This window comes from Eretmochelys imbricata, chromosome 13 (assembly GCF_965152235.1).
Source record: "Eretmochelys imbricata isolate rEreImb1 chromosome 13, rEreImb1.hap1, whole genome shotgun sequence".
In the NCBI taxonomy this organism is placed as follows: domain Eukaryota; kingdom Metazoa; phylum Chordata; order Testudines; family Cheloniidae; genus Eretmochelys; species Eretmochelys imbricata.
In genome coordinates this window covers 33,991,391-34,004,484 of record NC_135584.1, presented here as the reverse complement: position 1 = coordinate 34,004,484, position 13,094 = coordinate 33,991,391, and the positions used below count along the sequence as shown (strand labels likewise).

Below are 13,094 nucleotides of genomic sequence, written 5' to 3'. Positions count from 1 at the left end.
TTGTAATAAAAAAAGAGCATGCAGAAACACGGGTGCAGTACAGCTCCAAATTCTCAACAACTGCCAGCAAAACGTTTTTACAGTAGAATCTTTGGGGCAAAGGCAGCTTCTTTTTCACTAACAACAATAAACATAGTTCCCAATACACGTGTTAATGCACAACCCCTAGAAAAAATGTACACTATTTCCAATAACCGTTATTTCAAACACATATTTAAAAACCAGTTCATACCGTCTTCTGTAATCTCAGGAAAACCTATCTGTTGGTTTTAACATCCATCTTGTTCTAAATTGAAAAAAACAAACTCCTTAAAACCATTTCTTTTAAAAATAAACCATAATTGTGTAGCATATTAATCATCTTACCAAAATTTAAAACTTCTAGTGCAGAATCTGGTATGTCAAGAAAAAAGGCCTCGTCCTATTTGAAAAAAATACATATATTAACTTTTAACTGAGCACAACACAGGTGTGGCTTCAAATTGTGCTTACTAAAAAATAACCCTTGTTAGTCTAAAACATAGGAGAAAACTTTTAAAAATTGTTTGTTACTAAAAGCTTATGGTTTTAACTTTTATTAAAACCCCTATGTAAAAGTGCTACATCGTGGGAAAAATTCATAGGGTCTGGATAAGAATAAGGTAGTTAAAGGGGAGGGAGGGGAGAGAAGGGAGTTGGCTCTTGTCTAAAATCTTGGGACTCTAGGATTGGTTCAGGAAAATGAATTCTATGACGCTGCTGTAGAACAACATCTGATTGGTCCGTTCCAAAGGTGGTTATAACAAGTCTGAGGGGTTCTAGCCCTGGAAAGTTGGTTCATTCCGCAGAAAGACTTGGGATGGTAAGATTTCTCTCTCTGATTCAACCATGTGCTGTCTATCTTTGCCCTTTGCAAAGGGGCTTTCTGTTCCCTTTTCTTGCCCAGTTCTGTCTTTTAATCTCTCTTTATATATTTCTCTCTTATTTAATTCTTTTTAAATGCTTTTGTTTTCTGAACCTACCCTTGTATTTCATAGTTTAAATGCTTTTCTATTTTCTATTAACTTTTTTAGCATGTGCTTACTAAACAGGCTCTGCCTTAGTAAATTTCCTTTTTTGGCCATGTGTGTTCTTTTTAAATCTAGTTTTCAATATTATTAAATGTTTTAAATGCTTTTTCTTAACCTACCCTGATATTTAATAGTTTAATTTTGTTTTTCTTAACCTGCTTTTATAGTTTTTATCATGTGCTTACTAAACAGGCTTTGCCTTAGTAAATTCCCTTTTAAACCTAGCTTTATAGTTTTTAATGTTATTTAATATTTTTAATATTATTTAATGTTTTAAATTTAATGTTTCTTAACCTATCCTGATATTTAATAGTTTAAATGTTTTTTATTAGCTACCCTTTATAATTTTTACCATGTGCTTACTAAACAGGCTTTGCCTTAGTAAATTCTCTTTTTAAACCTAGTTTTCAATATTATTTAATGTTTTAAATGCTCTTTTCTTAATCTACCCTGATATTTAATAGTTTAATTGTGTTTTTCTTAACCACCCTTTACAGTTTTTACCATGTGCTTACTAAACAGGCTCTGCCTTAGTAAATTTCCTTTTTTGGCCATGTGTGTTCTTTTTAAACCTAGTTTTCTCTTTTATTTAACTTTTTTAAATGTTCTTTTCTTAACCTGCCCTTATATTTAATACACCTTTTACATTTATCTCAAAATTTTCTATTCTTTAATAACATGCCAAAGTAGGCCTTTAAAATCATCTCTCCTCACTCAACCTCACCAAATAACCTTTCTTTCCTTTTTTCCTCTAAACCTTACCCAAACTTTCTTATTTATCTTTAAATTATCTCACTCTATTCTTTCAACCTTTTGCTCTATAGGTATTATCTCACTCTATTCTTTCAACCTTTTGCTCTATAGGTATCAAGGCACAAACATACTCTCCCTATTCAAACATAACATTTTTTCAAAATGGCCAGTGGCACCAAACTTCAGCGCCAATGGAAACGAGGATGGAGGACTTGACATAAGCCCTAAATGGGGCATGGAAACCTCTCAAAAATACATGGTGATGAATGCTACTAAGCCATATTCTACTAATATCTATTTACTATTTATAATATGAAGGGTGACCAAATAATTTCATCTCCAGATTTTTTTGTTCAAATTATTCTGAAATTTAGTGCATTGCATAATGACAGGTTTCAGAATAGCAAAGGAGGACTTGTGGCACCTTAGAGACTAACACATTTATTTGAGTATAAGCTTTTGTGAGCTACAGCTCACTTCATCAGATACATGCAGTGGAAAATACAGTGGGGAGATTTTATATACATAGAGAACATGAAACAATGGGTGTTACCATACATACTGTAATGAGAGTGATGAGGTAAGGTGAGCTATTACCAGCAGGAGAGAAATTGGGGACCAAGTGTGGGGACCAAGCTGAGCCCTGCCATCATCACTGCCACTACCATGTTTGATTATTTTGTGGAGGGTGGGGAGAAGGCATTATGTAGTGCAGTGCAGATGACGCATGTGAAATCTATTCTTTCATGTGTTCCTGCTGCAGTCAGTGGGTCTATTCACCACCCAGTGTGGTGGTGGAGAAAAGCGGGGGAAGTGTTGGAAAGTGTCCATGAGTTTCTTCTCATAGTTATTTGCATTGGACTTACAGCCATGTTGGTTCCAGGATATGAGACTTGGAGTGATTTCTTGCAACATGTGTTAACTCTTTATGTTTAGCAAGTTGTTCCACCTTGTATTTGGCTGTGGCACTTGGAGTACCTTTCCCAGACTTGAAGAGGAGCTGTGTGGAGCTTGAATGCTTGTCTCTGTCACCAATAGAAGTTGCTCTAATAAAAGAGATCACCTCATCCACCTTGTCTCTCCTTTTCCTCATGGAGATTTCCCCATTGTTCCAGTGTAGGGGAGATGTGTGAAATCTCTCTAAACAGGCTTTGGCTTCCACCTGGAACTTGCTTGAGTGGATTTTCTGGATCTCTGTGCATTGTCCCATCCCTGGCAGATTTTTCAGAGATGATACATTCTCTTGACATTTTTTTTTTACCAGGGTGAAGGTAAAGTCCGAATTTCCTATGAGCTGTCAGAAGGGGAAAAACTAGGGACAAGCAACAGAAAGGTGCAGGTGAAGAAATGCCTGGATAGCCTTGGGATTCCCTGTAATCTGGTAGGAGTCCATTAATGTTTTATTGAATTGTAGAGGAACATTGACAATGGTAATGATTACTCATGAAGAGCTGGTGAAAATGTGTTAATCAAAAAGTTGTTTTTGTGTGTGTGTGTGTTCCTGTTTGGTTTTTTTTCAAGGCTTTTAGAATAAAACAAATTGAAGCCAATGGGACGTCAGTAAATGGCTAAAATTAAGTGCACATTTAAGAGCTTTGCTGAATTGGAATTAACTTAAAATATAAATGACAGAAAAGATCGGGAAATATATTTTATTTTCTATTTTTTTTTGTTTATATTGATTTTTATTTCACAGATTTTTTTAAAAAAAATCTTTTAAAACCTCAAATCTGATTTTTTTTTCTGTTTCCTGAAACCAAACATATTGTGGCACTGGTGTCAAACATATGTATTTTGAAGTTTTTGGTTGTTAAACAATGATTTTTCCCCCCAGGTTTTGGGCAAAACCCCCAACATGTATCAATTAAAAATTCCTTTTAATTAAGAATGTATTTTTTGTCCCCCAAACTCCCAAATAAACCAACAAACAAAACCCCTCTGTTGAAATATTTTCAAGCAGTTCTGATAATTAACAGTATCATAGAATCATAGAATCATAGAATATCAGGGTTGGAAGGGACCTCAGGAGGTCATCTAGTCCAACCCCCTGCTCAAAGCAGGACCGATCCCCAACTAAATCATCCCAGCCAGGGCTTTGTCAAGCCTGACCTTAAAAACTTCTAAGGAAGGAGATTCTACTACCTCCCTAGGTAACGCATTCCAGTGTTTCACCACCCTCCCAGTGAAAAAGTTTTTCCTAATATCCAACCTAAACCTCCCCCACTGCAACTTGAGACCATTACTCCTTGTCCTGTCCTCTTCTACCACTGAGAATAGTCTAGAACCATCCTTTCTGGAACCACCTCTCAGGTAGTTGAAAGCAGCTATCAAATCCCCCCTCATTCTTCTCTTCCGCAGACTAAACAATCCCAGTTCCCTCAGCCTCTCCTCATAAGTCATGTATTCCAGACCCCTAATCATTTTTGTTGCCCTTTGCTGGACTCTCTCCAATTTATCCACATCCTTCTTGTAGTGTGGGGCCCAAAACTGGACACAATACTCCAGATGAGGCCTCACCAATGTCGAATAGAGGGGAACGATCACGTCCCTCGATCTGCTGGCTATGCCCCTACTTATACATCCCAAAATGCCATTGGCCTTCTTGGCAACAAGGGCAAACGGTTGACTCATATCCAGCTTCTCATCTACTGTCACCCCTAGGTCCTTTTCCGCAGAACTGCTGCTTAGCTATTCGGTCCCTAGTCTGTAGCTGTGCATTGGGTTCTTCCGTCCTAAGTGCAGGACCCTGCACTTATCCTTATTGAACCTCATCAGATTTCTTTTGGCCCAATCCTCCAATTTGTCTAGATCCCTCTGTATCCTATCCCTGCCCTCCAGCGTATCTACCACTCCTCCCAGTTTAGTATCATCCACAAATTTGCTGAGAGTGCAATCCACACCATCCTCCAGATAATTTATGAAGGTATTGAACAAAACTGGCCCCAGGACCAACCCCTGGGGCACTCCACTTGACACCGGCTGCCAACTAGACATGGAGCCATTGATCACTACCCCTTGAGCCCGACAATCTAGCCAACTTTCTACCCACCTTATAGTCCATTCATCCAGCCCATACTTCTTTAACTTGCTGACAAGAATACTGTGGGAGATCATGTCAAAAGCTTTGCTAAAGTCAAGAAACAATACATCCACTGCTTTCCCTTCATCCACAGAACCAGTAATCTCATCATAGAAGGCGATTAGATTAGTCAGGCATGACCTTCCCTTGGTGAATCCATGCTGACTGTTCCTGAACACTTTCCTCTCATGTAAGTGCTTCAGGATTGATTCTTTGAGGGCCTGCTCCATGATTTTTCTGGGGACTGAGGTGAGGCTGACTGGCCTGTAGTTTCCTGGATCCTCCTTCTTCCCTTTTTTAAAGATTGGCACTACATTAGCCTTTTTCCAGTCATCTGGGACTTCCCCCGTTCGCCACGAGTTTTCAAAAATAATGGCCAATGGCTCTGCAATCACAGCCTCCAATTCCTTTAGCACTCTCGGATGCAACTCGTCCGGCCCCATGGACTTGTGCATGTCCAGCTTTTCTAAATTGTCCCTAACCACCTCTTTCTCCACAGAGGGCTGGCCATCTACTCCCCATGCTGTGATGCCCAGCACAGCAGTCTGGGAGCTGTCCTTGTTAGTGAAGACAGAGGCAAAAAAAGCATTGAGTACATTAGCTTTTTCCACATCCTCTATCACTAGGTTGCCTCCCTCATTCAGTAAAGGACCCACACTTTCCTTGGCTTTCTTCTTGTTGCCAACATACCTGAAGAAACCCTTCTTGTTACTCTTGACATCTCTTGCTAGCTGCAGCTCCAGGTGCAATTTGGCCCTCCTGATTTCATTCCTACATGCCCGAGCAATATTTTTATATTTTTCCCTGGTCATATGTCCAACCTTCCACTTCTTGTAAGCTTCTTTTTTATGTTTAAGATCCGCTAGGATTTCACCGTTAAGCCAAGCTGGTCGCCTGCCATATTTACTATTCTTTCGACTCATCGGGATGGTTTGTCCCTGTAACCTGAACAGGGATTCCTTGAAATACAGCCAGCTCTCCTGGACTCCTTTCCCCTTCATGTTAGTCCCCCAGGGGATCCTACCCATCCGTTCCCTGAGGGAGTCGAAGTCTGCTTTCCTGAAGTCCAAGGTCCGTATCCTGCTGCTTACCTTTTTTCCCTGTGTCAGGATCCTGAACTCAACCAACTCATGGTCACTGCCTCCCAGATTCCCATCCACTTTTGCTTCCCCCACTAATTCTTCCTGGTTTGTGAGCAGCAGGTCAAGAAAAGCTCCCCCGCTAGTTGGCTCGTCTCGCACTTGCACCAGGAAATTACCCCTATGCTTTCTAAAAACTTCCTGGATTGTCTATGCACCGCTGTATTTCTCTCCCAGCAGATATCAGGAAAATTAAAGTCACCCATGAGAACCAGGGCGTGCGATCTAGTAGCTTCTGCGAGTTGCCGGAAGAAAGCCTAGTCCACCTCATCCCCCTGGTCCAGTGGTCTATAGCAGACTCCCACCACTACATCACTCTTGTCGCTCACACTTCTAAACTTAATCCAGAGACACTCAGGTTTTTCTGCAGTTTCGTACCGGAGCTCTGAGCAGTCATACTGTTCCCTTACATACAGTGCTATTCCCCCACCTTTTCTGCCCTGCCTGTCCTTCTTGAACAGTTTATAACCATCCATGACAATACTCCAGTCATGTGAGTTATCCCACCAAGTCTCTGTTGTTCCAATCACGTCATAATTCCTTGACATCACCAGGACCTCCAGTTCTCCCTGCTTGTTTCCAAGGCTTTGTGCATTCGTATATAAGCACTTGAGATAACCTGCTGATCGCCCCTCATTCTCAGTATGAGGCAGGAGCCCTCCCCTCACAGACATTCCTGCCTGTGCTTCCTCCCGGTATCCCACTTCCCCACTTACCTCAGGGCTTTGGTCTCCTTCCCCCAGTGAACCTAGTTTAAAGCCCTCCTCACTAGGTTAGCCAGCCTGCTCGCAAAGATGCTCTTCCCTCTCTTTGTAAGATGGAGCCCGTCTCTGCCCAGCACTCCTCCTTCATGGAACACCATCCCATGGTCAAAGAATCCAAAGCCTTCTCTCCGACACCACCTGCTTAGCCATTCGTTGACTTCCACGATTCGATGGTCCCTGCCCCGGCCTTTTCCTTCCACAGGGAGGATGGTCGAGTAGTTATGATAGATGTAATACATAATATACACATGCATATCATATACTGTAGCAGCTATTGCAGTTATTCTTGTAGCTCAGGAGGTAGAATCAGAACTCGTTGCGGCAATCAGGAAAGCTTGTGAGTAAATTTACTCATGGGAGTTGTCGCATTTAAGCCAGTGGAGCTACCCATGTAAATAAAGCCACTCACAGCTGTAAACACTTGAAAGATTGGGTCCTACAAGATACTCTTTTAAACTATGTGACGGGGTTGTCCCAGGTGGAAATGGCAGGTGTGTGACTTTAGATACCACACAAGTAATTTACATGAGCAAGGGAGATTCCTCAGTAATCCCAGTTTATATGTTGTTGTGTCTTTTCGCTTCCTCAGGAAGATGTGCCCAATATTGCCGTGCTGGGAGCTGGGGGAGGTCTGCGGGCCATGATCGCCCTTCATGGAACCCTGCAGGAGCTACAAAAGCATGGTCTCCTGGACACCATCATGTACCTGTGTGGGGTCTCAGGTGCAACATGGTAGGCACATGCCAAGAGAAGTGTGAGTGAAAGTGTATCCCATTATAGAACTGACAGCCAGAGACAATTCTTGCCATTGTTATTATTAGCCAAAGGACATGCTGGATACTCCATGACCAATAGGAAAACACTGTCTGTCCATTTCCTGAGGAGGTGAGAATGTGCGAGTATGTCTACACTGCAGTGTAAGCCCAGGGTTCAAACTCAGGCTCAAGTTCAAGCCCTCTTCCATCTATACCAAATCATGCTAACCCAGGGCTTAGAGCCAGGGTCCCAGGTCTCCATGAGAGTGTAGGGTCTGAGCCTGAATCAAGGCAGAACTCAGGGTTCAAGCCCTATTGCTTTGCAGTCTAGAAACAGTCCCACTGGACTCATGCTCTGGGAGTCCACCAGAGATGTCCCACAGGCCAGCTTCCTCCATCCTCTGGACAGTCAGGTTTGGTGGACAGTCAAGTTTTTCCCACACTGCTTCACAAACAAAGGGCTAATGCACCCACATTTTGGGAGGACGCTAGAAAGTCTGGGATATGGGTGGCTGAATTCAGTCCCGCATAGTGCAGTGTAGACTCTGGAGCCCCATGTCGGGACCAGAGTTCAACAGATCCAAACCCGGGGTTACAAATGACTGTAGATGCTCAAGCCCCAGGTTCACAGACGCAGAGCTTGTGTGGATGTGCCTTTTAGGTCTGACCCTCCTAAGATTTCTACATGGGCAAAAGTGATAGGTGCCCAGCCCTATAGTTCTAATTTAATATTTATAGCTCTTGCAATGTTATTGTGAATCTGCAGTTGTGTTGCTGTAGCACTTCAGTATGGACACTGCCTAGAGCAGGGGGAGAGGTTCTCCCATTGGTGTGGGTAATCCAGCTCCTTGAGAGACCATATCTAAGCTAACAAACGAATTCTTCCCTCAACCTAGCACTGCCTACATAGGGACTTAAGTTGGCTTAACTATGCCGCTCTGGAGTATGGATTCTCCCCCCACCCCTCCCCACGAGCAACACAATTATGCTGACCTGACAGGCTAGTGTAAACCAGTCATCAGCTCTCATGATATTATGAAGCATAAGTTTCTAGCCCCGGTGGTTGTGGAGAGACACTTGGAAATATGAACCCTACCAGCAAAAATGCCAAGAGGCAAATAAAAAGAACCCACATTTTTAAAATAAATCTCATGATTTTTAAGCCAATCTCAGAATTTTCTGCGACCTGACTTGTGCTTGTTGTTGGCATTAGTGCTGAAAGCAGGATAGCAGAACGGTGCCTAGTACCTTCTGTTGTCCCTTATTCTAGTTGTCCTGAAAGAGGGGCAGGGTGTTTACAATGGTTTGTGCCATGGGAATAGTGAGAAATGGACATAACTAGGGGTCGTTAAACAGGAACAAGTCACTGGATGTAAAACAAGAGGGCGAAATCCAGGTGGAAAGGAGACAACAATCATATCAAGATTATAGGATAGGGTGGAGAGTTAGTTTCCTAGTGGAGAAGGAGACTGTCCTTCAGAACATCCAGCTGATCTAACAGGACCACACACTGACAGCCTTACAGGGAGTAGCAATAGACACAGGAGCCTAAGGGAGTCAGGCACTCAGCTGTTGGTATAATTCAACAGGAGACTGACACCAGCGGGCAACTTCCTAATTATCATAGGTACTTATCTGCACCTCCGTCCCCATTAACATAGCATCTGAGCACCGCCGTATTTATTTCCACAGCACCCCATGAGGTAGGGAAGTGCCTGTCTCCCCTTTTTCTATGGGGAACCAGGGCTCAGGGAGAATTAGTGGCTGGGGTATAATCTGTAGGAGAGCAGGGAGTGGAACACACATTTCCCAAGTTGTAGGCTAGCGCCCTAAACACTGAACCATCTTTCCCCTCCCGACCTTTCTTCACAAAAGGTCCCACTGACGTCAATATTAGGGCAGCAGAGTCATGATGGGCTGGACGGGTCTGTAGATGTTACAAATGTCCTGGGTGTAATCAGAGCTGTTCAAACTGTGAGTCATGGACCCTGCATATTGCTAATGGAAATTCTCCTTTTGCGTAATCTGGTAAGGGTTTGGGGGACCTGAATTTTATCTCTGCTGAGGCCATGGCTTTCCACAGCAGCTAGCCAGCCACGCAATCCTTGTGGCTTACAGGTGCATTGCAATGATAGAAGGATAATAAATAAATAACCGTGTAGAGATTGAAAGGGCTGGGGAAAATAGCCCATATCCCATTCCCCTTGCAGTGTGTGTTTTGTCTCTGTAATAGGTGTATGTCCTCTCTCTACAAAAATGGGGACTGGGCAGAGAAATTGCAGGCCTTGGAGAAACGCATGTGTGATGCACTTACCAAATCCAACTGGCACCTTGGAAAGGCCACGGAAATGCTACTCGAGGCAGCTAAGGATGAAAAGTATTCCCTGACTGAGTTCTGGGCCTACACTGTGGTCTATGGCATGTTACATGAGGTGGGTGAAAAACTTTCCCTTTTGTAACTTTCTAAGGTCCTTGTCTGGCCCCCATCACTGAAGTATCAGGGCACTTCATGAAGTGTGTTTATCCTCAAAACATTTATTTGAGGTTGGGAAGTGTATAGAGGGGAAACTGAGGCGTGGAGCATCCCAGAGTCAGATTTTTAAAGACATCACCTTGTGAGATGAGCACGCAGGCACCTAGCACCATTGATTTCAATGGGCTTTAGGTGCCTACATGATTTTGAAAATCCCACCAAGTGCCTAAATACCTTTTAAAAACTGGCCTGGCTTGACTTGCTCAAGGCCATACAAGGTATGTATATACTGCATTGTAAATCTGGATCTGTGGGACCCAGGCTGGTATACTTGGCATTTCCAAACCTGGGGTGGAGTGTCCACCCTGCAGGGTAAACCTGGGCTTAAAGGTTACGTCTACACTGCAAAGAAAAACATGCAGCGCTGAGTCTCAGAGCCTGGGTCAATTGATTTGGACTCCTGAGGCTCTGGATTCTGGGCAAAAAATAGCAGTGTAGGTGTTTCCACTTGGGCTGGAGCCTGTGCTCTGAAACCCGGCAATGGGGGCAGGTCTCGGACCCTGGGCTCCAGCCCAAAGGAGAATGTCTCCACTAGTGTTTTAAGTCCCACCGACCAAGCCCCCAAAATCCGAGTCAATTGACCCAGACTCTGAGACTCGGTGCCGTGGGTTTCTCTTTGCAGTGCAGACGTACTTATAGCTGCCAGACCCAGGTGTCACAAACATGCTAATGAGGTCATACTGCACTACCCAACCTTCTGACTTGGGTCTGTGGCTTGATTTGCGTCCACACTGCAAAACGACAGCAATTGGAGAAGGTCCCAGATGACTGGAAAAAGGCTAATGTAATGCCCATCTTTAAAAAAGGGAAGAAGGAGGATCCTGGCAACTACAGGCCAGTCAGCCTCACCTCAGTCCCTGGAAAAATCATGGAGCAGGTCCTCAAGAAATCAGTTCTGAAGCACTTTGAGGAGAGGAAAGTGATTGGGAACAGTCAGCATGGATTCACCAAGGGCAAGTCATGCCTGACTAACCTAATTACCTTCTATGATGAGATAACTGCTCTGTGGATGAGGGGAAAGCAGTGGATGTGTTATTCCTTGACTTTAGCAAAGCTTTTGACATGGTCTCCCACAGTATTCTTGCCAGCAAGTTAAAAAAATATGGGCTCAATGAATGGACTATAAGGTGGATAGAAAGCTGGCTAGATTGTTAGGCTCAACGGGTAGTGATCAATGGCTCCATGTCTAGTTGGCAGCCGGTGTCAAGTGGAGTGCCCCAAGGGTCGGTCCTTGGGCCGGTTTTGTTCAATATCTTCATTAATGATCTGCAGGATGGCGTGGATTTCACCCTCAGCAAGTTTGCAGATGACACTAAACTGGGAGGAGTGGTAGATACATTGAAGGGTAGGGATAGAATACAGAGGGACCTAGGCAAATTAGAGAATTGGGCCAAAAGAAATCTGATGAGGTTCAACAAGGACAAGTACAGAATCCAGCACTTAGGAGAGAAGAATCCCATGCCCTGCTACAGATAAGGGACCGAGTGTCTAGGCAGCAGTTCTGCAGAAAAGGACCTAGGGGTTACAGTGGACGAGAAGCTGGATGAGTTAACAGTGTGCCCTTGTTGCCAAGAAGGCTAATGACACTTTGGGCTGTATAAGTAGGAGTATTGCCAGCAGCTCAAAGGACTCTATTCCCCTCTATTCGGCATTGGTGAGGCCTCATCTGGAGTACTGTGTCCAGTTTTTGGTCCCATACTACAAGGATGTGGAAAAATTGGAAAGAGTCCAGCGGAGGGCAACAAAAATGATTAGGGGGCTGGAGCACATGACTTATGAGGAGAGGCTGAGGGAACTGGGATTATTTAGTCTGCAGAAGAGAAGAATTGGGGGGGGGGAATTTGATAGCTGCTTTCAGCTACCCAAAAAGGGGTTCTAAAGCGAATGGATGTAGACTGTTCTCAGTGGTAGCAGATGAGAGAACAAGGAGTAATGGTCTCAAGTTGCAGTGGGGGAGGTTTAGGTTGGATAATAAGAAAAACTTTTTTCACTAGGAGGGTGGGGAAGCATTGGAATGGGTTACCTAGGGAGGTGGTGAAATCTCCTTATCATAGAATCATAGAATCATAGAATATCAGAGTTGGAAGGGACCTCAGGAGGTCATCTAGTCCACCCCCCTGCTCAAAGCAGGACCAATCCCCAACTAAACCATCCCAGCCAGGGCTTTGTTAAGCCTGACCTTAAAAACCTCCTGGCTGGGATGGTTTAGTTGGGGATTGGTCCTGCTTTGAGCAGGGGGGTGGACTAGATGACCTCCTGAGGTCCCTTCCAACCCTGATATTCTATGATTCTGTGACAGGGCTTGGACCTAAGTCACTGTGAGACTCTGGTTCTGACCCACTCCTCGACTAAGGTCCTAAAACCTGGGTCCTGAGGGCATGTTAAGCCAAGTCAGATGGATTTGTGCATGCATTGAAGCAGGTTTTGGGCTCACACCTGAGTCAGAACCCGGGCTTAGTGTTCAGTGTAGGGGAGATGTGTGAAATCTCTCTGAACAGGTTTTGGGTTCCACCCAGAATATATTTGAGTGGATTTTCTGGATCTCTGTGCATTGTGCCATCCCTGTAGGGAGTCTGCCGGGGAAGTCCTAGGCTAATGGCTTGACCACTTAGCCATTGAGGAAGGGCTGTTCTCAGTTATACCTGTATCAATGCTGACTGGCTCCACTGAATTCATTGAAGTTACTTGACTTAGTTCATCTATGCACTTGGGAAACCGAAGGCAGACTCCACATCATCTAGCTGTCGTCTCAGTTAGGCATGTGTTTGTCTGAACCTATAAAATCCTGTCTTCACAGCTGAACATGGGGCACTTGTCAGAGCAGAGGGGTGCGTCTGAGAATGGAAATAACCCCTACCCCATCTATGCAGCTGTGGATGAGCATAGTTTCTGCAAAGTAACTGAATACTCTCCAGGTAAAACCAAAAACACAAATCTCCAGCTAATCTCAGTGTAAAGAAGCCTGTGATTTATTATATCAACATGCAACTCCTCAAGGCAGAGACATCAAGGTTGTCTTTAG

The 13,094-nt window shown here is 43.9% G+C and overlaps 1 protein-coding gene across 2 annotated transcripts in view; it reads left to right on the top strand.

Moving 5' to 3' along the window:
- The first annotated feature begins 786 nt into the window (after window positions 1–786).
- The window catches only part of LOC144273883 (cytosolic phospholipase A2 gamma-like), a 28,442-nt gene continuing 16,134 nt past the window's right edge, over window positions 787–13,094 (top strand). The window contains exons 1-5 of one of the 2 annotated variants that reach the window (XM_077832589.1): window positions 787–841; window positions 3,067–3,183; window positions 7,374–7,516; window positions 9,773–9,971; window positions 12,870–12,987. In XM_077832589.1, the coding sequence (XP_077688715.1) occupies window positions 839–841; window positions 3,067–3,183; window positions 7,374–7,516; window positions 9,773–9,971; window positions 12,870–12,987 (580 nt within the window). In that variant the 5' untranslated portion in view covers window positions 787–838. Of the gene's footprint in view, window positions 842–1,921; window positions 2,062–3,066; window positions 3,184–7,373; window positions 7,517–9,772; window positions 9,972–12,869; window positions 12,988–13,094 lie in introns of those variants that run through there. The other variant, XM_077832588.1, reaches the window with a different exon arrangement.